Here is a 26,305-nt window from a genome sequence, read left to right as displayed (position 1 = left end):
CACCTTCCTCTCGTGGCTAGCGTATTTTAATGAGATGTTATAATATAAGACTAGCCTACTCGAGATATCTGATTGATTTTTATTTTAGTGCTGACTCGAGTCCCCCTGTAGACTGCATGCGCATGCGCATCAGTCGGCTTCCTGATTCTCCGGTTAGCGCCATTTTATTCCTCTTAGTTAGCTAGCTTAGCTACCGTATAAATACATTGATTAGGCTATCCTCTTGTTTATTTCAGCATACTCAGTTAGTTAGTCGGCATTCATACCAATCGATTTTTGAACATGGAAGACGAAAGCCACCCCAAAACGCTGTAAGTTGTCAACACAACAGCCACGACTGCCTCCTAGCTAGCTTGGCAATGTTAGCTAACTAACTGTTAACTAGCTAGATAACTATCGACCTCAACAGCTTCCTCATTTTAACCTCTCACTAGGCGAATCCGCATACTTTTTTCTCCCCAGTGAAACAACGGTTACAAAACTATCCAGTAGGCTGACCAAAATATTCGTGAATTTATGCAATATTACATTGCATGGCACATCAGCTCGCTAGCTAAGTTACCGAGCTACATAGATAACTAACGTTAGCTATCTTCATGTTATTGAAATGTCCCCATCATGGCTGGGATAATGTTATAGTAGTTAGCGCGCTGAGAGGTAACTAAGTCATGCCTTTCTTTAGCCGACTCAACTCCACCATTTACGAGTTGAGTTTAATGGACTAGCCTTTCGCTTGTCTGCATACTGAAGTGATGAGGAAAATTTGTTATTTGAAACGAATTAGCTTCTTAGTATCAAGACAAGTTGATAGTTATAGCTAACTATCTACTTTGGTTGGTCAATAAATAATAGCTACATAATAATTAGGCTATAATGAATTGCAAGAAGAGTGCCTTGGTCCTCGTCTTCTGTTGACTAATTAGGCCTAATCCTTAACCCAAATAACACGTTCAATCTAACAACATTTTGTCCGATCTAGAGGCTATACAGACAGACCTTTTGTCTAGTGCCAAAAGGGGTCCCCTAGACTCCAAGACAAAAGAAGTTCCCTAAATGGAAGGAACATTTTTTTTCTTCCAGAAATGTCTTCATTGGACAGATAGGGGCACACCTTCCCACAGTCGTGAGCAAAATCATATCTGTGTGCTTAAAACTAAATATTTGTGTAGTTAAATTTGATATTTAATAAATAACATTAAAGCCAATAATTGATGCAGCTTAACTTATCCTATCCTCACCTATCCTTAACCATCCTCCTAAGCAGTGGCTTGAAGTACTTAAGTGAAAATACATTAAAGTACTAAATAAGTCGTTTTCTGAGGGGTATCTGTACTTTACTTTACCTTTTATATTGTTGACTAATTTTACCTCAATAAAATTGTTATTTTTTACTCCATACACTTTCCCTGACACCCAAAAGTACTTATTACATTAGTAATGCTTAGCAGTACAGGAAAATGGTCCAATTCACACTAATCAAGGAACATCCCTGGTCATCCCTCCTGCCTCTGATCTGACAGACTCACAAAACACAAATGCTTTGTTTGTAAATTATGTTGGAGTGTGCCCCTGGCTATCCGTAAATTAAAAAATTAGCTTAATTTGAGTAATTTGAAATTATTTTTTACTTTTGATACTTACGTATAATTTTGCAGTTACATTTACTTTTGATACTTAAGAATATTTCAAACCAAATACTTTGACTTTTACTCAAGTAGTATTTTACTGGGTGACTTTTACTTGAGTCATTTTATATTAAGGTATCATTACTTTTACTCAAGTATGACAATTGGGTACTTTTTCCACCACTGCTCCTGAGATCACTAATTTGCCCCAACTTTTCCCTAGGTATGTTGGTAACTTGTCCAGAGATGTAACAGAAATTTTGATTCTTCAGCTGTTCACCCAAATTGGACCTTGCAAAAGTTGTAAAATGATCACTGAGGTAAGATGTGTTCTGCTCTATTAGCTATGATGACTTGTGTTGACGAGTTTCATTATCATGGAATATGCACTAGGTCAAGGAATTCAAGTCAGTAGACAGGGTACTGCTGTTAACCTTTTTGACTGTAACAGTGGTCATTGGCACATACCGGTTTTTCACATAAATCCATCCCTTCCATTCATTTTGAATCAATGTTGCCGTTTGGTCTTTATTTTCGCACATAAAACTGATAAGATTTGCATCATGTTGATAAACACACCATTACATTTACATAATTGCCTTGCCATATCAAGGGCAGGAAAGGTCGTTTGTAATTAGCCTTACCCTTTTATAAAGCATTTCGCCTATATCAATCCTTGCATAACCTAGCATTTGTTTTTTATGTAGTTCTTTTTTCAATAATTTCATTGTCACCCAAAATGGATCAGTTTCAGCACCTCCCCTAAACCTGTCTAATATCCTACTCCTTGCAGTTACCGTAGTTACAGGGGGAGAAGGGTAAACATGGTCTACCATGGGCTGCTGATATAATGGTTTCTAGTGGACCTGACCAATAGTTTGTCGAAGTCTCCAGCGTAGCTGGGTGAGACGATATAGGCTTCCCTCATATGACCTAGAGTGCATTCGGAAGTATTCAGACACCTTTACTTTTTACACATTTTGTTACGTTACAGCCTTATTCTAAAATTGATTCAATTGAAAATGTCCCTGATCAATCTACACACAATACTGTGTGTAGATAATGACGAAGCAAATCGTTTTTTTTTATACATTTTTGCTAATTTATATAAAAAAATACCTTTACGTAAGTATTCAGAAGCTTTGCTATGAGACTCAAAATTAAGCTCAGGTGCATCCTGTTTCCATTGATCATCCTTGAGATGATTCTATAACTTTATTGGAGTCCACCTGTGGTAAATTCAATTGATTGGACATGATTTGGAAAGGCACACACCTGTCTATATAAAGTCCCACAGTTGACAGTGCATGTCAGAGGAAAAACCAAGCCATGAGGTCGAGGGAATTTTCCATAGAGCTCCGAGACAGGATTGTTTCGAGGCACAAATCTGGGGAAGGGTACCAAAAATGTCTGCAGCATTGAAGGTCCCCAAGAACACAGTGGCCGCGATCATTCTTAGATGGACGAAGTTTGGAAACACCAAGACTTCCAAGAGCTGACTGCCTGGCCAAACTGAGCAATCCGGGGAGAAGGGCCTTGGTCAGGGAGGTGACCAAGAACCCAGAAGTTCCTCTGTGGAGATGGGAGAACCTTCCAGAAGAACAACCATCTCTGCAGCACTCCACCAATCAGGCCTTTATGGTAGTGGCCAGACGGAAGCCACAACTCAGTAAAAGGCACATGACAGCCCGCTTGGAGTTTGCCAAACGGCACTTAAAGGACTCTGACCAGGAGAAACAAGATTCTCTGGTCTGATATTCTCTTTTTTTGTATTAAAAAACTAAAAATTTAATCTTTTTTATTTAACGAGGCAAGTCAGTTAAGAACAAATTCTTAATTATAATGACAGCCTACCAAACCCAGATGACGCTGGGCCAATTGTGCGCTGCCCTATGGGACTCTCAATCACGTGCGGATGTGATAGAGCCTGGAATCGAATCAGGGAATGTAGTGGTGTCTCTTGCACTGAGATGCAGTGCCTTAGACTGCTGCCCAACTCGAGAGCCCAAGCTTGAACTATTTGGCCTGAATGCCAAGTGTCACGTCTGGAGGAAACCTGGCACCATCCCTATGGTGAAGCGTGGTGGTAGCATCATGCTGTGGAGATGTTTTTCAGCAGCATTAACTGGGAGACTAGTCAGGATTGAGGGAAAGATGAACAGAGCAAAGTAAAGAGATCATTGAAGAAACCCTGCTCCTGAGTGCTCAGGACCTCAGGCTGGGGCTAAGGTTCACTTTCCAACAGTACAACGACCCTAAGCACACAGCTAAGACAGTACAGGTGTGGCTTCGCGACAAGTCTCAATGTCCTAGAGTGGCCCAGCCTTAGCACGGACTTGAACCCGATCGAACATCTCTGGAGAGACCTGAAAATAGCTGTGCAGCAACGCTCCCCATCCAACCAAACAGAGCTTGAGAGGATCTGCGGAGAAGAATAGGAGGAACTCCCCAAATACAGGTGTGCCAAGCTTGTAGTGTCATACCCAAGAAGACCCGAGGCTGTACTCGCTGCCAAAGGTGCTTCAACAAAGTACTGAGTGAAGGGTCTGAATACTTAGTTGAAGTCGTAAGTTTACATACACTTAGGTTTGAGTCATTAAAACTATTTTTTTCAACCAATCTACAAATTTCTTGTTAAAAAACTATAGTTTTGTCAAGTTGGTTAGGACATCTACTTTGTGGTGCATGACACAAGTAATTTTTCCAACAATTGTTTACAGATTATTTCACTTATAATTCACTGTATCACAATTCCAGAGGGTCAGGAGTTAACATACACTAAGTTGACTGTGCCTTCAAACAGCTGGGAAAATTCCAGAAAATGATGTCATGGCTTTAGAAGCGTCTGATAGGCTAATTGACATCATTTGAGTCAATTGGAGGTGTACCTGTGGATGTATTCCAAGGCCTACCTTCAAACTCAGTGCCTCTTTGCTTGACATCATGGGAAAATGAAAAGAAATCAGCCAAGATCTCAGAAAAAAAATTGTAGACCTTCCCAATCTGGTTCAGCCTTGGGGGCAATTTCCAAACGCCTGAAGGTACCACGTTCATCTGTACAAACAATAGTACGCAATTATAAACACCATGGGACCACGCAGCGTCATACCGCGCAGGAAGGAGACTCTTTCTGTCTCCTAGAGATAAACGTACTGTGGTGAGAAAAGTGCAAAACAATCCCAGAACAACAGCAAAGGACCTTGTGAAGATGCTGGAGGAAACGGATAAAAAAAAGTATCTGTATCCACAGTAAAACTAGTCCTATATCGATATAACCCGAAAGGCCACTCAGCAAGGAAGAAGCCACTGCTCCAAAACCGCCATTAAAAAGCCAGACTACGGCTTGCAACTGCACATGTTGACAAAGATCGTACTTTTTGGAGAAATGTTCTCTGGTCTGATGAAACAAAAATAGAACTCTTTGGCCATAATGAACATCGTTTGGAGAAAAAGGGGGACGCTTGCAAGCCGAAGAACAACATCCCAACCGTGAAGCACGGGGGTGGTAGCATCATGTTGTGGGGGTGCTTTCTGCCGGAGGGACTGGTACACTTCACAAAGTAGATGGCATCATGAGGAGGGAAATTATGGAGATATATTGAAGCAACATCTCAAGACATCAGTCAGGAAGTTGAAGCTTGGTTACAAATGGGTCTTCCAAATGGACAATGACCCCAAGCATACTTCCAAAGTTGTGGTAAAATGGCTTAAGGACAACAAAGTCAATGTATTGGAGTGACCATCACAAAGCCCTGACCTCAATCCTATAGAAAATGTGTGGGCAGAACTGAAAAAGCGTGTGCGAGCAAGGAAGCTTACAAACCTGACTCAGTTACACCAGCTCTGTCAGGAGGAATGTGCCAAATTTCACCCAACTTATTGTGGGAAGCTTGTGGAAGGCTACCCAAAACGTTTGACCCAAGTTAAACAATTTAAAGGCAATGCTACCAAATACTAATTTGAGTGTATGCAAACGTCTGACCCACTGGGAATGTGATGAAAGAAATAAAAGCTCAAATAAATAAGTTTCTCCTATTATTTTGACATTTCACATTCTGAAAATAAAGTGGGGATCCTAACTGACCTATTTTTACTAGGATTAAATGTCAGGAATTGTGAAACTGAGTTTAAATGTGTTTGGCTAAGGTGCATGTAAACCTCCGACTTCAACTGTATGTAAATGTGATATTTCAGTTTTTTATTTGTAATACATTTCCAAACATTTCATAAACTTTTGGGTTTGTCAATGGGCTATTGTGTGTGTATGTGTGGGGGGGGGGGGGGGGTTTCTTCAATTTAATCATTTTTTAATAAGGCTGTAACAAAACAATATGTGGAAAAGTCTAGGGTCTTGATTACCTTGCGGATGCACTGTATATGAGTTGAGACGTCTTAGGTTTGGTGTCTTTTTTTCTTTCTTTTTTTTTTCCTCCTGAGTGACGTGTTCAGTCAGATGTTTGAGGGTATGTTTACTATTCGAAATGGGATGTATTCCATTTCAACATTCTTTCTCCTTTTAATAAATGTATGATTCAGCCTAGTTCAGATGGCACCAATTGTAGTGGGTTCTATATACATATTGTGCGATGAATGCAATCAGATTAAATTGCTTTTTAATTTAAAAAAAAATAATTTAACAGACCCAGCTGGTTAACCTTTGGCACACTTGTCCAAAAGAAAGAGGTTTGGGTTACGGAATCCCAGCCTTTTACATATGATTGCCATGATTTTGAATTGGATAACATCTGTTGCATGTAGCAGCACTATTGATGATACATGGTAATCCACCAATAGAGTAACATGGTCACTCAGTACTTGCAATTGTATTCCAAATATGTTTGGCAATAATATACTCTCCCAACTTTTTTTTTCTTCTCAGCAACCCGATAGCAGGAGGATGAACTCTTCTGTGGGATTTTCTGTTTTGCAGCAGTCAAGCAATGACCCGTATTGCTTTGTGGAGTTCTTTGAACATAGAGATGCTGCTGCTGCCCTAGCAGCCATGAATGGGAGGAAGATATTGGGAAAGGTAATTTTTCCTCTCTGCAATGAAATACTCTTTCTGTGTGTGGCTGTTTCTTCCTAAGAAGTGCTGGTTCTAACCATTTTACAGTGGCTTTTAGGGAATGAATGGCTTTGATCCACTTACGTTTGATTGTTCTGTGACATGTTTTATCTTCAGGAGGTCAAAGTAAATTGGGCCACCACTCCAAGTAGCCAGAAGAAAGATACATCGAGTAAGTGTTTACATTTTGAACTTTTTCCTGTTTTACTTCAAAGTCAGTCGCTACATCAGGGACTAATAGTCATTATTTCTTGGCTGATTTCAGATCACTTCCATGTGTTTGTGGGAGACTTGAGCCCTGAGATCACCACTGAGGATATCAAGGCTGCATTTGCACCTTTTGGGAAAATATCGTAAGTTGCTTTGTGTTTTTAAGAATTTGATTTAGTATGTTTCCTCTTGACTTGACATCCTCTGGAGATTGTTTTACTCAGTTATCTATTTTTGATCATTTTAGTAACTTTAGAGTTCTTCTCATAAAAATGTTTTTGTAAGGGGTCCATAAACAAAATAGATGTGTAACCACATACTATGTAATATATTATACATTGTAGAATAATAGTGAAGACATCAAAACTATCAATTAACACATGGAATCGTGTAGGAACTGAAAGTGTTAAACAAATCAAAATATATTTGAGAAGCTTCATAGTAGCCCCCCTTGCCTTGATGACAGCTTTGCACACTCTTGGCATTCTCTCAACCAGCTTCACCTGGAATGCTTATCCAACAGTCTTGAAGGAGTTCCTATAAATGCTGAGCACTTGTTGGCTGCTTTTCCTTCACTCTGCTGTCCAACTCATCCCAAACCATCTCAATTGGGTTGAGGTTGGGTGATTGTGGAGGCCAGGTCATCTGATGCAGCACTTACACAACCTGGAGGTGTGTTGGGTCTTTGTCCTGTTGAAAAACAAATGATAGTCCCACTAAGCGCAAACCAGATGGGATGGTGTATCGCTGCAGTTGTCTGTGGTAGCCATAATGGTTAAGTGTTCCTTGAATTCATAATAAATCACAGCGTCACCAGCAAAGCACCATCACACCTCCTCCTTTGTGCTTCACGGTGGGAACCACACATGCGGAGATTATCCGTTCACCTACTCTGCATCTCTCAAAGACATGGCGGTTGTATCCAAAAACCTCAAATTTGGACTCATCAGACCAAATTACCTATTTCCACCAGTCTAATGTCCATTGCTTGTGTTTCTTGGCCCAAGCAAGTCTCTTCTTATTGGTGTCCTTTAGTAGTGGTTTCTTTGCAGCAATTTGACCATGAAGGCCTGATTTCACGCAATCTCCTCTGAACAGTTGATGTTGCTGTGAAGCATTTATTTGGGCCTTAATCTGAGGTGCAGTTAACAATAATGAACTTATCCCCTGCAGCAGAGGTAACTCTGGGTCTTCCTTTCCTGTGGCGGTCCTCATGAGAGCCAGTTTCATCATAGCACTTGATGGTTTTTGCGACTGCACTTGAAGAAACTGTCAAAGTTCTTGAAATGTTCCGGATTGACCTTCATGTCTTAAAGCAATGATGGACTTGGTCTTTTACCAAATAGCCCTATCTTCTGTATACCACCTTTACCTTGTCACAACACAACTGATTGGCTCAAAGGCTTTAAGAAGGAAAGAAATTCCACAAATTAACTTTTAACAAGGCACACCTGTTAATTGAAATGCAATCCAGGTGACTACCTCATGAAGCTGGTTGAGAGAATGCCAAGAGTGTGCAAAGCTGTAGTCAAGGCTTGGGTGGCTACTTTGAAGAATCTCAAATATAAAATATATTTTGATTTAACGCTTTTTTGGTTACTACATGAATCCATATGTGTTATTTCATAGTTTTGATGTCTTCACTATTATTCTACTAAGTATAAAATAGTAAAAATAAAGAATAGCCTGGGAGTAGGTGTGTCTTAACTTTTGACTGGTGCTGTAGATATAATTACTTTGACAATTGGTTGAAATGCAATTTTAAAGCACATCACTCCGTCTTGATACATAAATCATAGTCATTCAACTGTTTTGATCATTGTGAGAAACAGGATGACAGAAGTGCCACAAGCTTTTCTCAATTGTCACATATATTATGGATTTTGACTTTCAGTCTGTATCAGCCCCCCCACCACTAATTTCACTTCCAACTTTTTTTATTGATTTGAATGTGTCCGCTTTCTATTCTCCCTCATTCTTTTTTGATAAATGTAGGAAATGGTAATTAGTTTGACGACAAATTTAAGATTGTACTTGTATGTGTATCCCTGAAAAGCTTTCAGCCTTACCATAGTTGTGAGTCTCAGTTAAGTAGTAGTGCTCTGGTTATTTTACAGAAACGCTTATAGGATTGGACAGGAGCTTGAAGGCTAACAACAAGGAACTTTACACACTGGAAACTCGGATGTAGACTATTTGTTATTCCTTTCCATTTGTATTTTTTTGTATTAAAATTACCTAGTTTAGAATAACAAACTGCAATATTCAATATACAGTGGGGTCTGATATTGACACCCTTGGTAAAGATGAGCAGAAATGACTATAAAATAAGTAATTCAAATATCCACCACCATATTTTACAGTAGGTATGGGGTTCTTTTCTGCTCATGCATTCTCATTGTCGCGAAACACAAGACTGGCCAAAGAGCTCTATTTTCATGTCATCATGTCAAAGCACCGGTTCCAATCTAAGTGCCAATGCCATTAAACACATTTGTTGGATGACATGAAAATAGAGCTCCTTGGCCACACACAAGTGGTGGGCTTGGCATCGAAATGAGAATGCATGAGCAGAAAAGAACCCCATACCTACTGTAAAATGTGCTAGTGGATCTTTTGATATTCTGGGGCTATTTTGTTTCCACTGGTCCTGGGGCCCTTAAGATCAACTGCGCCATGAACCTAGTACCAGGACATTTTAGCCAAAAACCTGGTTGCCTCTGTGAGGAGGCTAAAACTTGGCTGTAAGTGGATCTTCCAGCAAGACAATAACTCCAAGCACACATCAAAATTAATCCGCAAAGAAATGGTTAGTTGGCCACAAAATCAACATTTTGCAATCGCCATCTCAGTCTCCGGACTTGAAACCGATTTTGAAAACCTGTGGTTTGAATTGACGGGGGCAGTCTATAATGCAGATAAAGGATTCTGTATGGAGGAATGGTCTAAGATCCCTCCCAATGTGTTCTCCAAGCTCAATGCCAAGGTGAGGTATTGAAATCAAGGGTGTCAGTAACTTTCACACCTACCTTTTTTTTGGTTGAAAAAGTATAACTTGTTAAACAAATTGGAGTATACAATATAGCTCAGTATTTGAATTATTTTATACATTATCAAGGGTGTCAATTTTGGACACAACCGTATATACTTTAGAACATTCTGGTTTGTTTATTGTTATTTTTATGCTCCGTTCCTAAAATTATGAAAATGTAAATGTTTTAAAATTTGCGGCGCCCCAAACTCCATATTGGTGGTAAAGAATTGACCAGGAAAAATAAAGAAATCTGTTATCAGGCCATGTATGCAGTTTTAATTCCTTTTTTTGTCTTTGATATTTCTAATGGTAGAATGAGCACCATCAGCAAATATTAGGAATACATGGTAATCCATAAGAAGTGTTTCTTTTGAGTTTGAGGATTATAATTGGTGTAATATTTGACAGAGAACCCTCAACTGAAAATGAATCTGAAGGAAGAAGCAATTAACATATCAGCATAGGTCGGATATCTTTGTACTTTATTTTTTTTATTTTTTATGTAATATTACCAATAATCATTTGAGGATTTAAAAAAAAAAGGAAAAAAAGTAAATAAGATATTTATGGGAGAATGTCGTCGATTTGCAGTTCAGTGTGTGGTTTTTGTTTTATGGATGCTGTTGTCTTGTCCTTCCAGGGATGCTCGTGTTGTGAAGGACATGACGACAGGAAAATCTAAGGGGTATGGATTTGTGTCCTTCTATAACAAACTGGTAAGGCTCCAGTGCAGGAACACAAGATGAAGGTTATTTCTGTTTACTATTTTCTATTTTCCGTAGATTTGATCTTTAGATAAGTTAAACTTTTTAAAAATAAGTACAAAGTAAATGCACATCTCGTGTTCTCTGTTGATCTAATTTTTTCTTAAGTACAAGTTGTAGTTTGATAGTTCATTATTCCTGTTGAATATCTATTCTAATCCATCCATCTAGTATGTAAAACATGTTATTAATTACACAATAGCACTTAGTTTATAGAATATGTATAGAAGCATGTAGAATCTGGAGAAGGAACTTTGTCTTTTTGTTTAAATCGACAGGATGCAGAGAATGCCATCGTGCACATGGGGGGACAGTGGTTAGGAGGACGGCAGATCAGGACCAACTGGGCAACTCGCAAGCCACCTGCCCCCAAAAATGTGCAAGACAGTAAGTATGAGTGAGCGATGACTAATGTGTTTATTTAATAGAGTTGAAATGGGTTATGAGGCTGAATGCTCCATTGGCCCAGTTGGCGTATAACTGAGGGGGACATATTCCAGAGAGCTATTTTGTCTCACCCAATCATTTTCAATCCACTGACTGTGTCGCTTAGTTCATAGAACCGCGGTTACGTGAGCAAGCTCCAAAATATTTGCTAAAAGCAATTGTCTCCAACAGAGCAGTTTTAGTTTTCTTCCTACAAATTTGTCTCCAGCTTTTGAACAGTTGGGGCTATCTGCTATTATGACCCCATCCCTGAAAACCACGACTCTCAGGAACACTTACATTTCCCTCTACGACCTTCACAAGTTGCGCAGGACACGTTAGAAGCTGGGTTCTCATGTTATATTAGTCACTGACACACTCACCCATGTCAACATTTTTTTTTTAGCCTGATGACTCACACTACATTCTTCCACTGCTCTGTCGTTTCGCTATATACTCTAGTCTGAGACCGACATCATTAACTTGTTTGTCGCGACGAGGGGTGTTGTACAAAATAAAGGAATCAGCGATTGGATCGTCTCTAACCGCCGCTTTACCCATGTGTGTTCTGGTTTTGGCCCAACCCATCTGTATCTGGACCAATCAGACGGCCCCCGAATGTGTTCGGGGTCAGGGAGTTACTCTGATCCAGACTCATTGCAGTGAAGAAACTAATGTCCGTGAGTGTGGCGTAGCGTTTGGCTGGAGCAAAGGAGTCTGGGTAGCCTGGCAAAACCATTTATAGATTGGTAAATTAGTCTCACCGGCTATCTAAACTTGTAGTAGTCATGGTCGAATTACCGACCGGGGGGCCCCCATTGATTTTTGTTAGTCACTCTCAATCGGATATCATATTAAAAACTGCAAACATTACTCTACATGCCATGGCAAAATGTATAGAGTTGCAGGAAATTAAGCCTAAAACAAAAAATGTCTCCGTTGTCGATGGGAGCCGCTAAAATGTTTCGCTTAAGGCCCCCGAAAAGGCTAGGGCCGGCTCTGACTGCATGTGTGAGTATGGATTTGGGCGCGCAGACCCGTGAGCCACTGGCAGAGAGAATTGGAACTCTTTGTTGTTGGTCTATTAACTAATTTAAGGCAGGCCAAAACAGTCAGATTTCTGGTGGTCTTTTCAAACAGCTCTTAGGGCATTATCATAATTTTCACAATGTCCTAGTATTATTCAAACCTCATAGTGTGGAAATGTACACTGTGTACAAAGCACTGTGTATTTTAGTAGGTACCAAACGCACCGGTGTCAGTGTCAAGAACTGCGAAACTACTGGGGGTTTATTTGGATCCCCGTTAGCTGTTACAAAAACAGCAGCTACTTTTCCTGGGGTCCACATAAAGCATGACATAATACAGAACAATAATAGACAAGAACAGCTCAAGGACAGAGCTACATACATTTTAATATTAAATGTAGAAATATGAAAGGTCCTATGCTGACAACACACTTAGGAAAACACATTACTTCACATAGACATACAAGTTATTTAGGTCAGCTAGGGGAGAGGTGTACGATCTGAAATGGTTCAGGCGTCGTCTTTAATTTGAGGCAATAACCATGTGTGTGAGGTGTATACTTTTGATCCCATTAAGATTTGTAAGACTACCAAAGAACACCTTGTGTAACCCTGTTTTAGCCCATTGTGATGCAAGGGGGGTGAACTCTATTTTGCAGTGGACACTTTGGCATGACATGGCCCTTCCACATTTGCAAAGTCTGTGGGGAGCAAGCCATCCAAATGAAGGCTCTTTTTAAAGGCTCTCTGAAATGTAGTAGGTAAAAATGTTCACACCCATTGTCTTTCCTATATTGTCCTTAAACGCCCACACCAGTATAAATCCACCGTGTCGAGCTGAAAGACGATGGCTAGAGTTTACCTAAGATGTTGCACAACGATTTAAGTCAAGTCACGTTTTAGTCAAAGTATGATATATTTGGGCTTGACATGACAAATCCGGACTGCCAACTTTGTGCAAATCCATGTGCGGTGTCTTTTCCTATGATATGACATGCAATTAATTTCAGCCAACGTTTTTTTTCAGGGCTGGGTTTTATTTGGATGTTACCACCCACCAGCATGGCATTACAAATGTTTGATTAAATTAACAAAGTTATTCCTCTTTGCGATTGATATGAGTCAAACATCCGTGTGTCCACTTGGTTGCCTGAGCCACAGAGCAAATGAAAATAGGGGGTGCAAACTTTTTTAACCAGAATTATAATCATTATCATAATCCATTGGATAATTTGTCAATTTGAACTTATCTTTTAACTAGTCTGTATTTAAAAAGATGTCTTGCGTGATGTGATGGCATTTTGCAAACCCTCTCCCCCAAAGTAAAGGTTTTGCTTCACTACACACTCCCCTGCTTTGATTAGTGTAAAGTTCGCTAGAAACCAGAAGTGTCTGTCCAGGTAATGAAACGGCACCTGCAAAATAATTTTAAAGACACATAGTTGCATGTCATTTGCCGCGTGCATGCTAATGAGAAAAGTCATTGTAGCCTATCGTTTCATTTTCCCATTGAGAACCATGAGCGTGGGCTGGCTTGGCTTTGCTGTGCCGAAGCATATCAGCAGCTTTCCTACCAAAGGTTGCACCGTGTCCATTACATTGTCGAGTTATCCAAATTACCGGAGCTTCATCTTATTTCTTCAAAATATTTCTATGGCGGATTCACGGCCGCAATTAATGGAAGATACCAAAACTTTGGCAATAACAATAGATGGCGACGACAAAAGATGGGCCAGTGGTTTCCATCTGTGGCGAAGTTTTCTTTAAATCTATGCTTATGACAAATCCACCTCCAGAACGAGCCAAAACCCCAGCAACAACAGTTAACATTAGCTAGCTAAATAAGGTTAGCAGATGGCTAGCTAGCTAGATGAGGTTAGCATGCTAGCTAGCTCGCTACAATGACAGCTGTCAGTGCCCTATTTGTTGAGGTTTATCAACTCCACATGGAAATTCCCACACCCAATTAGTGAATGTGTATAAGTAGCCTTCGCCATTCTTTGGAGGTGGAACCTAAACGTGCATTTCCTCTCTAGGACAGGAAATTATGTTGAAATATGGCGGCAGCTTCCTCTGTGGGGGGGGGGGGGGGGGGGGGGGGTTATTTTTAAACCGCCGCTCATGTGTCTTTCCTCTCTGTTTTTCTACAAACCTTCCAGAGAGACCATGAGTATTGGCGACTCTTGTTAAAGGCCCGGTCCAGTCAGAATTGTTTTTACTGTGTTTTGTATCATATTATACACCAGCCGAAGAAACTAACACTGTAAAAGGTGCGAGATCATGTGAACTGTTATTGTTGCTGGTTGAAAATACAATCTACACAGGACCTTCTAATCAGCAGGTTTTTCATGGGTGGAGTTTAGGCTTGCCTGGTGACGTCACCAGGTGGTATATGTTAATAGACCAAAAACAAAGAGTTTGAAACCTCTGCCAATAATAGCACATTTTCAGGTCACATATCCCTCTCATTAGGCCCCTCTGCTCTGTTTGGTTGATCCACATTGTGGTTAATACACTGCTTTGGTGCCATTCCCCTCCCGACTCAGACCACTTCCGGAGTGCAAGGAAAATTTTTGCATTAAAAAGTTTTTTGCTAAAAAGCTATTTGTCTCTCTTTGATCATTTTAGGGGAAAATTATTACATTACAGTACTTAATTGTTACCTAGAAATAATTGATTGAAATAAAAACTGCTACATTGGGCTTTTTTTAAATGTGGGAAATGTGTTTTCAAGTAAAAAAGTAATAATAATTCTGCCCCCCCAATGTTCAAATCACGACTACACCACTGGAATGCTCATATTCAAATTTTTTGTATGTTTACACCAGATGGCTCGAAGCAGCTGAGGTTTGAAGATGTAGTGAACCAATCCAGTCCCCAGAACTGCACCGTGTATTGTGGAGGAATCCAGTCAGGACTGTCAGGCAAGTTAATTTAAACATGAAAAGATACACAGACGGTTTAGAATCATTAGATGTTGCTAACATACATTTTGGCAAACAAAGTTGAGACTGGGTTGGCTGACAGAGTTGGATGAATGTTATATTAAAATGTTTTTCGTTGCAGAGCACCTCATGCGACAGACATTCTCGCCCTTTGGACAAATAATGGAAATCCGAGTTTTCCCAGAGAAAGGTTACTCTTTCATCAGGTAATCTTTTGTTCTAAGCGAAGATTCCCTAATTTGTTAATGTACTACACTATGTATTGCCTAATTTTTCCTGTAGATGGCAGTACTGGTACATGAGTTAATGATACATCTTCCAATACTACACCAAAAGCCCCCAATAATGTCTAATCAATCAGATTTAGTTGTGGAAGTAGTTAAATGATTTTATTACAACCTTGTTTGGTTATGCTTTATTGTAAATTTCATGGATAATCCATTTTATAAATACATATACAGCTTCAATACAGGACTAAGATTGAATCCTACTACACCGGCTCTGACGCTTGTCGGATGTGGCAGGGCTTGCAAACTATTACGCACTACAAATGCCTTTTATGTTCGCTTCGAGGCAAGCAACACTGAAGCATGCAGCTGTTCCAGACTGTGTGATCACGCTCTCAGTAGCCGATGTGAGTAAAACCTTTAAACAGGTCAACATTCACAAGGCGCGGGGCCAGACGGATTACCAGGACGTGTACTCAGAGCATGCGTGGACCAACTATCAAGTGTCATCACTGACATTTTCAACCTCTCCCTGACCGAGTCTAATACCTACATGTTTCAAGCAGACCACCATAGTCCCTGTGACCAAGAAAGCCTAAATGATTACTGCTCCTAGCACTCATGTTGGTAGCCATGAAGTGCTTTGACAAGGTGGTCATGGCTCACATCAACACCATCATCCCGGAAACCCTAGACCACATATGTCAGAGTCAAGGCCCGCGGGCCACATCCGGCCCGCGAGAAGGTTTTTTACGGCCCCTGGGATGATCTTGATTTATTATTAGAACCGGCCCGCAGACCGCAGCAAGCCGGCAGCCCGCAGATCTTTTACACGCACCAATACTACATTTCCCACAATGCAACGGTGACGCACCGAGCAGTAGGCTGCTTCATTTCAATATTTATCTGCACAGCAGTCGTCAGCATCACAGTAAAATTAACTTTCAGATACCCATCAAAAATGGCAAAACGGAAGGTGGACACTGAGAACCGGGGGTTTCAAACAAGGTGGGAGTCGGAGTATATGTTCACGGAGGTAGCTGGAAAACCTGTGTGTCTTCTGTGTGGAGAAAGTGTGGCGGTACTGAAAGAGTATAATCTGAGACGACATTATGAAACGAAACACGCGGACAAAAACAAGAATATGGACATGGAACAAAGGCTACAAAAGGCAGAGGAATTAAAACGAGGCCTCAAATCTCGACAGGCTCTGTTCAAAAAAGCCAAATCACAAGGCCAGGCTGCTGTCAAGGCCAGTTTTATTTTGGCAGAAGAGATCGCTAAATCAGCCCGGCCATTTACGGAGGGGGATTTCATCAAAAACTGCATGATTAAAGTTTGTGACGAAGTTTGCCCAGAAAAAAGGCAACTCTTTTTAAATGTGAGTCTGAGCAGAAACACCATTGCCGAGAGAGTAGACCAGTTGTCCATCAATCTAAAAGAGCAGCTTGTGAAAAAGGGAAAAGATTTCATTGCATATTCCTTGGCTGTGGATGAGAGCACCGACATTTCTGACATTGCCCAGTTGTCAATTTTCATCCGCGGAGTGGACTCCAGCCTAAGCGTGACAGAGGAGTTTTTGGCTTTACGTCCTATGCATGGCACAACTACGGGGCATGATTTGTATGAAGAGGTGTCAAGATGTGTAAATGAGATGGAGCTGCCTTGGGAAAAACTCGTGGGTTTGACAACCGACGGAGCACCTGCGATGTGTGGACACAGGAGCGGACTGGTGGCGAAGATACGGGAAAAGATGCAAGAGGAAAACGCGACAGGTGAGCTGACAGCTTATCATTGTATCATACACCAGGAAGCGTTGTGCGGTAAAGCCTTGAAAATGGAGCATGTAATGAGCATCATCACGCGCACAGTTAACTTTATCAGAGCCAAAGGTTTGAATCACCGCCAGTTCAAGGCATTTCTGACGGAGTTAGAAACGGAGCATGGTGATTTGCCTTATCACACAGAGGTGCGATGGCTAAGCCAGGGAAAGGTGCTTCAAAGATGTTTCGAGCTTCGTGAGGAGATTTGTCTGTTCTTGGACAGCAAAGGGAAAGACACAACACAACTCCGAGACGAAATGTTTCTGTGTGAAATGGCTTTTCTGTGTGACATTACGAGTCATCTGAATGCAATGAACTTGCAGCTGCAGGGTCGGGATCATGTCATCTCTGATATGTACAGTACAGTGAAGGCATTTAAAACCAAACTGACTCTGTGGGAGACGCAGATGCGGAAAGAAAATTTGAGCCACTTTCCCAGCTGCCAGACCATGAAAGAGAAGCTCTCTACCAGTGCGTTCCCGAGCGCACAGTTGGCTGATAAAATAGGTATGCTTGCCGCTGACTTTCGACGCCGATTTGCTGACTTTGAAGCACAAAAAAGCAGGTTGGAACTGCTCGGTAACCCATTTGCTGTTGACGTGGAAAGCTCACCACCAAACCTCCAAATGGAGTTGATTGACCTCCAATGCAATGATGCACTGAGGGCAAAATATGCGGCAGTGGGTGCTGCGGAGTTCGCCCGTTTCCTCCCCGACACAATGCCCCAGCTGCGCATCCAGGCTGCTCAAACGTTGTCTATGTTTGGCAGCACATACCTGTGTGAACAACTGTTTTCTTTGATGAACCTGAACAAAACATCACACAGAAGTCGACTTACTGCTGAACACCTCCACTCAATTCTGAGGATTTCCTCAGCTCAGAGCCTTACCCCGAACATTGATGAACTTGTGGAAAAGATGGGACACCACCAAGTATCACCCTCAACCTCAAACAAGTGAACATTACTGTGCAATCACATATTTAGAGTTTTTACTCAGTTCAAGTTTAAAAGTTAAAGTTTACTATTTGTTTTCACTGCATGTTACTTCTCCTTAAACAAAGTGTTGTTTTTGATTAATAGATTTTTGCACTTTATTTTATTGTATTTCAATCCAATTATATTTTAAAAATATTTCAGTTGAGTGGATGATAGAAAATTGCTATTATTGTTTTTTTCTTTGAAGTAAATTTAGCCCACTTTTGCTAAAATAGAAAATATAGGCTACTGATGGTGCCTTGAATACCGGTTTCTTTCATTTAATGTTCATGTTATGGGGATTTTTATATAAAGGAAATTTGTCTTTTGTGTCTGTTGAAAATTAAAGATTACTGACAGAGCCATAAGAAAATATTGCTTTATTTATCTGATCATATTGGAATATATTTGTTAGGTTTTCAGTAGGTTCAATTAGGTTCACTAGACTATATGCGTCATTTAAAAAATTTTCAATGAACATTCGAACAGTCCGGCCCTCGGCTTTTGTTTTTACACTGCTGCTACTCGCTGTTTATTATCGGTGCATAGTCACTTTACCCCTACCTACATGTACAAATTACCCCGGCTAACCTGTACCCCCGCACATTGACTCGGTACCGGTAACCCCTGTCTATAGCCTCGTTATTGTTACTTTTAATTATATATTTTTTCAGTTTATTTAGTAAATATTTTCTTAACTCTATTTCTTGAACTGCGTTGTTGGTTAAGGGCTTGTAAGTAAGCATTTCACGGTAAGGTCTACACCTGTTGTATTCGGCGCATGTGACAAATAAAATGTGATAATAAAGGGAAAATCCACTAAACTAGCTTTTAGGTATTTTTTTTCATTAGTCCACTGTTGATACATTCCCAAAATGTTTGGAGGCCAGCAGTCAAGTTTTCCACGTCTTGGACTTTCAAGAAGCAAAGTGTCACTTGCCAAGTCCAATATTTGTAAAACTTGACTGCTGACATGCAAACCTTTTTGGGGACTGTATCAACAGTGGACTAATGAGAAAAAAAAAATACAAAGAGTTTGGGTGGAGTTATAAATGCTCTTGAATTAAATACTAATTTATTAATAGTATTTGTTTTTAATCATTATAAATAGTTTTTTTTCTTCATGAAAGTTATTGTAAAGTGTGTGCACTTATTGTTTGTGTTCTTGGAACTGTACTCATTACTCTCTTAGTGAACACTACAGGTAACTTCCAAAATTCAAAAAAAAATCATCTTAATAGGCGTTGGGCAATCACAACCCGCCAGAACAGCTTTAATGCACCTTGACATAGATTCTACACGTGTCTGGAACTATATTGGAGAGATGCGAAACCCATCATTCCAGGAGGAAATTCCATCAAACCATTCAGTGCCCCACCTATGGCTTTGTGGATGGGAGCATTGTCATCCTGGAAGAGCTCACTCCCATTATAATATAAATGCTTCACCATAGGTTGAAGGGGATCACTCAGAATGGCTGTGTAGTTATTGGCGTTTACCTTTTCCCTCTAAGGGGTTGAGTGAACCTAAACTGTGCAAGATAAATGCACCCTACACCATAACATAGCCTGATTTACTCAAGGGTTTTCTTTATTTTTGGCATTTACCTGTATATAAACCATACCAAAAAACTGCTGAACTGCTGAAATATATTTCTTGACCACAGTTTCTTGTTGACATTTTGTGTTCTTCTGACAGGTTTTCCTCCCATGAAAGTGCTGCCCATGCAATTGTCTCTGTAAATGGAACGTCCATCGAATGCCACATAGTGAAGTGCTACTGGGGCAAAGAATCCCCCGACATGGCCAAAAACGTACCACAGGTATCTTGAATTGAGATATTGCTCAAATAAAATCGCTACATTCCCCATTGCACATGTATTTGCTTTATTCACCCAGAAAAAAATGTGTCCTGCTCTGTTATGTTTCGTTTTCTCTTTCAGGTGGAGTATGGTCAGGGTCAGTGGGGACAATGGAACCAAATGTATGGGAGCCCCCAGGCCCAGCAGTATGGGCAACAGTACATGGCAAATGGTTGGCAAGTGCCTTCTTATGGAGTGTCTTATGGACAGTCATGGAATCAGCAAGGATTTGGTGTAGAGTAAGTATAAAACATTTTGGATGTTGTGTAATGCTCTTGAAAGGAGAAGTCTTTCCTAAGTTTCTAAACCCGTTCAGTTTGCAGCACCTCTTTGTTATGGGGTTCTGTTCTTGCTATCTCCGGTTATGGTAGACTGACTGTTCGCCATTGTTTTCGGACTATACTGTAGGCTTCCTGGTGCGAAATTAGTGGGTGGAAAATTGTGGGGCTTAGTGGGTGGAAAATTAGGACAATTGGGGGTTTACACAGTTGCAGCTACAGTAACCTTAACAATGCAAATATTATGGTACAGCTATATGGATAGTTTACAAACATTGGTTGTGTTAAGTATAATGAAACTTGTATCTCATTATGGTAAGTGGTGAAATAAGTATAGCTAGTTCTAATTGTACTGGCTTAGCAGATATTAAGAAAAGACGATAAGTATTTACCTGGCTAAAAAAGAAGGAATATAGTATCTACTGTTTACAGGAAACTCGGTCTACAAATATAGATGAGGTTGGGTGGGGAAAAAGACCAAAGATTTAAAAAAAATCTCATGGTCAAAGAAACTCACGGTGTGATTTCTATATTAATTAGCAACTATTTTGATCAGATTGTGCAAACCGATCCTCAAGGAAGATGGATCCTTTTAAATATGCTATTGGACCAAAAACAGATCTCGCTAACTAATCTATAAAGGCCAAATAATGATCCCCACTTTTTCAAAAATGTATACAGTGCATTTGGGAAGTTCGGGCCCTTGACTTGTCCCACATTTTCTTACGTTATAGTGTTATTCAAAAGTTGATTTAAGAATGTTTTTTTCCTCATTAATCTACACACAATACCCCATAATGACAAAGCAAAAACAGGTTTTTAGAAATTTTGGCAAATTTCTTAGAAATAAACCATGGAAATATTAGATTTTATACAAGTATTCAGACCCTTTACTCAGTACTTTGTTGAAGCACCTTTGGCAGTGACTACAGCCTCTGAACTTTTTGGGTATGACGCTACAAGCTTGGCACACCTCTATTTTGGGAGTTTCTCCCATTCTTCTCTGCAGATCCCCTCAAGCTCTGTTAGGTTGGCTGGAGAGTGTCGCTGCACAGATATTTTCAGGTCTCTCCAGAGATGTTCAAGTCCGGGCTCTGGCTGGGCCACTCAATGACATTCAGAGACTTTTCCCGAAACCACTCCTGCGTTGTCTTGGCTATGTGCTTAAGGTCTTTGTACTGTTGGAAGGTGAACCTTTGCACCAGTCTGAGGTCTTGAGTGCTCTGGAAAGGTTTTCATCAAGGATCTCTCTGTACTTTGCTCCGTTCATCTTTACCTCCCAGTCCCTGCCGCTGAAAAACATCCCCACAACATGATGCTGCCACCACCATGCTTCACCGTAGGGATGGTGCCAGGTTTTTACCAGGCGGGACACTTGACATTCGGGACAAAGATTTCAATCTTGGTTTCAACAGACCAGAGAATCTTGTTTGTCATGGTCAGAGTCCTTTTAGGTGGCTTTTGGTAAACTCCAAATGGCCTGTCAAGTGCTTTTTACTGAGGAGTGGCTTTTGTCTGGCTACTCTCCCATAAAAGACTGATTGATGGAGTGTTACAGAGATGGTTGTCCTTCTGGAAAGTTCTCCCATCTCCACAGAGGAGCTCTGTCAGTCACCATCGGGTTCTTGGTCACTTCCCTCCTGATTTGCTCTGTTTGGGAGGGCTGCCAGCTCCAGGAAGAGTCTTGGTGGTTCCAAACTTCTTCCATTTTAAGATTGATGGCCACTGTTCATGGGACTTTCAACGCTGCAGACATTTTGTGGTACCTCGACACAGTCCTGTCTCGGAGCTCTACAGACAATTCCTTTGACCTCATGGCTTGGTTTTTTCTATGACATGCACTGTCAACTTTGGGACCTTTATATAGACAGGTGTGCCATTAGAAAATATGTCCAATCAATTGAATTTACCACAGGTGGACACCAAGTTGTAGAAACATCTCATGGATGATCAATGGAAACAGGATGCACCTGAGCTTAATTTCGAATCTCATAGCAAAGGTCTGATTACTTATGTAAAGGTATTTCTGTTAATTATTTCAATACATTTGCAAAAATGTACAATAAACAGGGCCTCCCGGGTGGCGCAGTGGTCTAGAGCACTGCATCGCAGTGCTAGCTGCGCCACCAGAGCCTCTGGTTCCTCTGGCGACGCACAATTGGCTTAGCGTCGTCCGGGTTAGGGAGGGTTTGGCCGGTAGGGATATCCTTGTCTCATCGCGCTCCAGCGACTCCTGTGGCGGGCCGGGCGCAGTGCGCGCTAACCGAGGGGGGCGGGTGCACGGTGTTTCCTCCGACACATTGGTGCGGCTGGCTTCCGGGTTGGAGGCGCGCTGTGTTATGAAGCAGTGCGGCTTGGTTGGGTTGTGCTTCGGAGGACGCATGGCTTTAGACCTTCGTCTCTCCCAAGCCCGTACGGGAGTTGTAGCGATGAGACAAGATAGTAATTACTAGCGATTGGATACCACGGAAATTGGGGAGAAAAGGGGATAAAATAAAAAATAAAGAAATGTACAATATACAGTTTCATTATGGGGTATTGTGTGTAGATTGATACATTTTAGAATCAGGCAGTAATGTAACAAAATGTGTAAAAAGGCTAGGGATCTGAATACCTTCCGAATGCACTGTATAATAATCTATTGAGCTCACAAGTAATGAATTATTATGTTGGGAGATTTATATGTACCTCAATGGATCGTAAAGGAAATCGCACTACAAATTATCACCCTCGTGCGCTTAAGGAGATTATGGATACATTAGAACTAGGGGATATATGGAGTCTGGAAAACCCTGACATGGTGAGATATACAGTACCAGTCAAAAGTATGGACATGTAGTCAAGGGTTTGTCTTTATTTGTACTATGTTCTACATTGTAGAATGATAGTGAAGACGTCAACTGTATGACATAACACATGGAATCATGTAGTAACCAAAAGTGTTAAACAAATGAAAATATGTTTTATATTTGAGAGTCTTCAAAGTAGCCACCCTTTGCCTTGACAGCGTTGCCTTAACTTCCAGCGTGGAAGTTATAAAGTTCATGTAACTTTTACTCCTACTTTTCTGTCAACAATTTTCTCCTGAAAAACAGCCGTTTGGAGGCATTTTAAGGACAGTCCTGATGTTTCTTGTTGACATTTGAAAGCATAGGCCATCCAGTGTCATAGTGTAACAGTTTTACTTTAGTCCGTCCCCTCGCCCCGACCGCGAACCAGGGACCCTCTGCACACAACAACAGTCACGAAGCATCGTTACCCATCGCTCCACAAAAGCCACGGCCCTTGCAGAGCAAGGGGAATCACTTCTTCAAGGTCTCAGAGCGAGTGACGTCACCGATTGAAACGCCATTAGCGCGCACCACCGCTAACTATCTAGCCATTTCACATCGGTTACACTAGCAAGCCTGGGGAAATGGTTTGACTCCGGAGCCACACTAAACTATGACATCTTGTTCACAGGGACTCCATTCTGGCCGCAGCAGCACAGAACATTTCAAGGTGACTAACGCACTCAGTGCTTCACAGCCCAAAGCTTTCACTTACCAGCCTTTGCATCGTGCTGTGACCCTTGTTGTGTGTACCTTCTCTCTTGCAGACAGTCCCAGTCCCCAGCCTGGGTAGGAGGTTTTGGATCCCCGGCGCCGTCCCAGCCCGGTCCTGTGATGCCCAACCAGGGAAACTTCAACATGGCTGGTTACCAGACACAGTGATCAGGCTCTCACTCACATCAGTGGGAATTAGTGGACTTTCAGTTCGGAGAACATAAAGTCATTAACATTGTAATCATCTGGAGAGATTGTGTTTTTAAAGCAGAGAAGATCAGGAACAACAATAGTTTACCTCTTTTGAGGAAGCAAATGTTATTTATAAAGACAGGTAGGGAGTTGTTTTTATTGGCTGAAGTTGTGTTGTGTACAAATTAAATGTCAAGAAGTATGAAAAAAAAACTCGGACTGAATTTTCACGCTTTTATATAGGGGATATCTTGGTAAATATTTTTTTGCTGAGTTTTAGTTGACCACTTAATGTAGTTAAATACAGACTTAATTTCATTTATATACCCTCGTTTGTCATAGGACATTGCACAGGTACATATAGAAAGAAGTTGTACATTTTCAGAACATAATGCTCTTTAAATTGTTGAAGAGTTTCTGATTTTTAAATCACTTTCTGAACATTTGATAGATATGAGTAAACACATTTTCTGTCTCCTGCTTTAAGACGTTTAGCATTTTGACCCAACAAAGCAAGTTATAAGCACTTTTAGGGTCATATTTGCTTTAAATCTTCAAAGGCATATGGATTTGTGCCATTATGTATATTTACATTTATTTACTTCACATTCTTCATCTCCTGACATTGTACTAGCTGAGTTTCTTGATAATGCGTGTAAATCTGTATGCTATTATTTGCTTATACCTGTAAATGTCACTTATAATGGAAAAGGGTCATGAAGGCCAAACATGTATATAACCCTCGAACACCTGATTTGAAATAAGGGTTTCCAAGCATGTACTCTTTAGTATCACAGGAGCTCCACAAACCTAATGTTGTATATACTGTAGATGAGTGTGCAATGCAGGGCTGACATATTGAATCTATTCAATATAATTTACAAAGAAGCCTTAATTTAAATGTCAGTTACTGCACCAGTTTATTTTATTCAATGAAGCTTGTTAGAAAGCTGAACTCTAGATTTTAGAACTGATGTCTTTATCATTTTAAAGTTGTGCCATTTTCAGCTAATAGCAGGAGACGAGTAAATGAACATTTCCTGGAGACATTTTGAGGATGAATTGCACGTTTTTGAAAATGTATTATCTTGGTTGCTCAAAGTATTGAATGTAAAATGGCAATTGTTTTGATGACGAATAAAGTTCAGCAATTGACAATTCAATTTTCAATGTAAAAGGGTCTCAATAAAAATAATTATTGGAAGAAAATAAGATGACCCTTCTCTTGGTTTACTGTAGTCTACAAGTCTTGAGCTATGTTTGCATCAATCAGGAGTAAATATTCTGAAGCTTATGTGTTATAACTTTCAAGATTAAGCACAAGTAACAACTTGAAATACTATATATATGACTTGATACTACTTATAGTGTAAATACAATTAATAAAATAATTTTATCTTAAAGCATTTTCCTTTATTGACAACATTTAGGACTTAAATCAAGCACGTAGTCTTGTAACAGATACACAACACCATTGCAATAGAAAGTAGGCCTATAGGAAATAGAAATCCTATTGTGATGCTTGTCACAGTGCCAGACAGAGTATCCATCTTTGTTAAAGCCTTATTTCTACTTACCCAGAGTCAGATGAACTCATGGGGAGAATCTCCTGTTTTACTCGCCTCCTCGGCTCTTTGAAAAAGGTTAAAGGTATACGAGCTGCGGAGGCAAGTAGAAGAAACATTGAAACAAATTCACTCTGCTTCACTTGCACGTCATCAGGCAAAAGATGTTTACAGTAGTGGAATCCCAAAATATACTGATAAAAACGAATTGAGCTAGTTGTGCAAGACATTTTGTAGTAACGTTTGCACAATGGCTGTAAGGTATCATAGGAAGTCAGGTAGGTTACCTGCCACAAACAAAAAGGGTTAAACAGCTTTAAAGTAGTTCTGTCCTTGAGCTCTGTCTTTGAGCTTGTTCTTGTCTATTGATGTTCTGAATTATGTCATTCTGTATTATGTTTTATGCGGACCCCAGGAAAAGTAGTTGCTGCTTTTGCAACAGCTAATGGGGATCCTAATAAAATACCAATACCAACTATCAAAATCAAACCTGCAGAATATTAGTCCCTAGTTTTAGGGTTTTGAAGACAAGGCAGTTTTCCAAACTTGTCACGTTAAAAAAAAAAGAGGCTGAACAGAATTTGCTTGGAAAGGACAACGCATAGGTGACTGAGCGAGCTATGCAAACGTTGTTGTACAAAAGCACTTCATTCAACAGAGACACGACCCGATACCGACCACTAGCACCACCAGGACGACCGCGATTGTTCTGAACGCCTTCATCTTTGATTGGTCACTCCC

General features: G+C 40.5%; 1 protein-coding gene across 1 annotated transcript; it reads left to right on the top strand.

Annotated features, from left to right (window-relative positions):
- Positions 1-119: 119 nt before the first annotated feature.
- tial1 (TIA1 cytotoxic granule-associated RNA binding protein-like 1) lies at positions 120-25,211 on the top strand. Its single transcript, XM_055901898.1, has 13 exons — positions 120-311; positions 1,849-1,945; positions 6,505-6,654; positions 6,808-6,862; positions 6,956-7,043; positions 10,575-10,650; positions 10,977-11,085; positions 14,981-15,076; positions 15,219-15,303; positions 19,822-19,945; positions 20,066-20,223; positions 23,725-23,763; positions 23,861-25,211. The coding sequence occupies exons 1-13, from the start codon at positions 283-285 to the stop codon at positions 23,973-23,975; spliced, it is 1,221 nt and encodes a 406-aa protein (XP_055757873.1). The 5' UTR covers positions 120-282; the 3' UTR covers positions 23,976-25,211.
- The last annotated feature ends 1,094 nt before the right edge of the window (positions 25,212-26,305 follow it).

This window comes from Salvelinus fontinalis, chromosome 37 (genome assembly GCF_029448725.1).
Source record: "Salvelinus fontinalis isolate EN_2023a chromosome 37, ASM2944872v1, whole genome shotgun sequence".
Taxonomy (NCBI): domain Eukaryota; kingdom Metazoa; phylum Chordata; class Actinopteri; order Salmoniformes; family Salmonidae; genus Salvelinus; species Salvelinus fontinalis.
The sequence above is the reverse complement of the archived record's forward strand: the minus strand, read 5'-3'. Positions and strand labels throughout refer to the sequence as shown.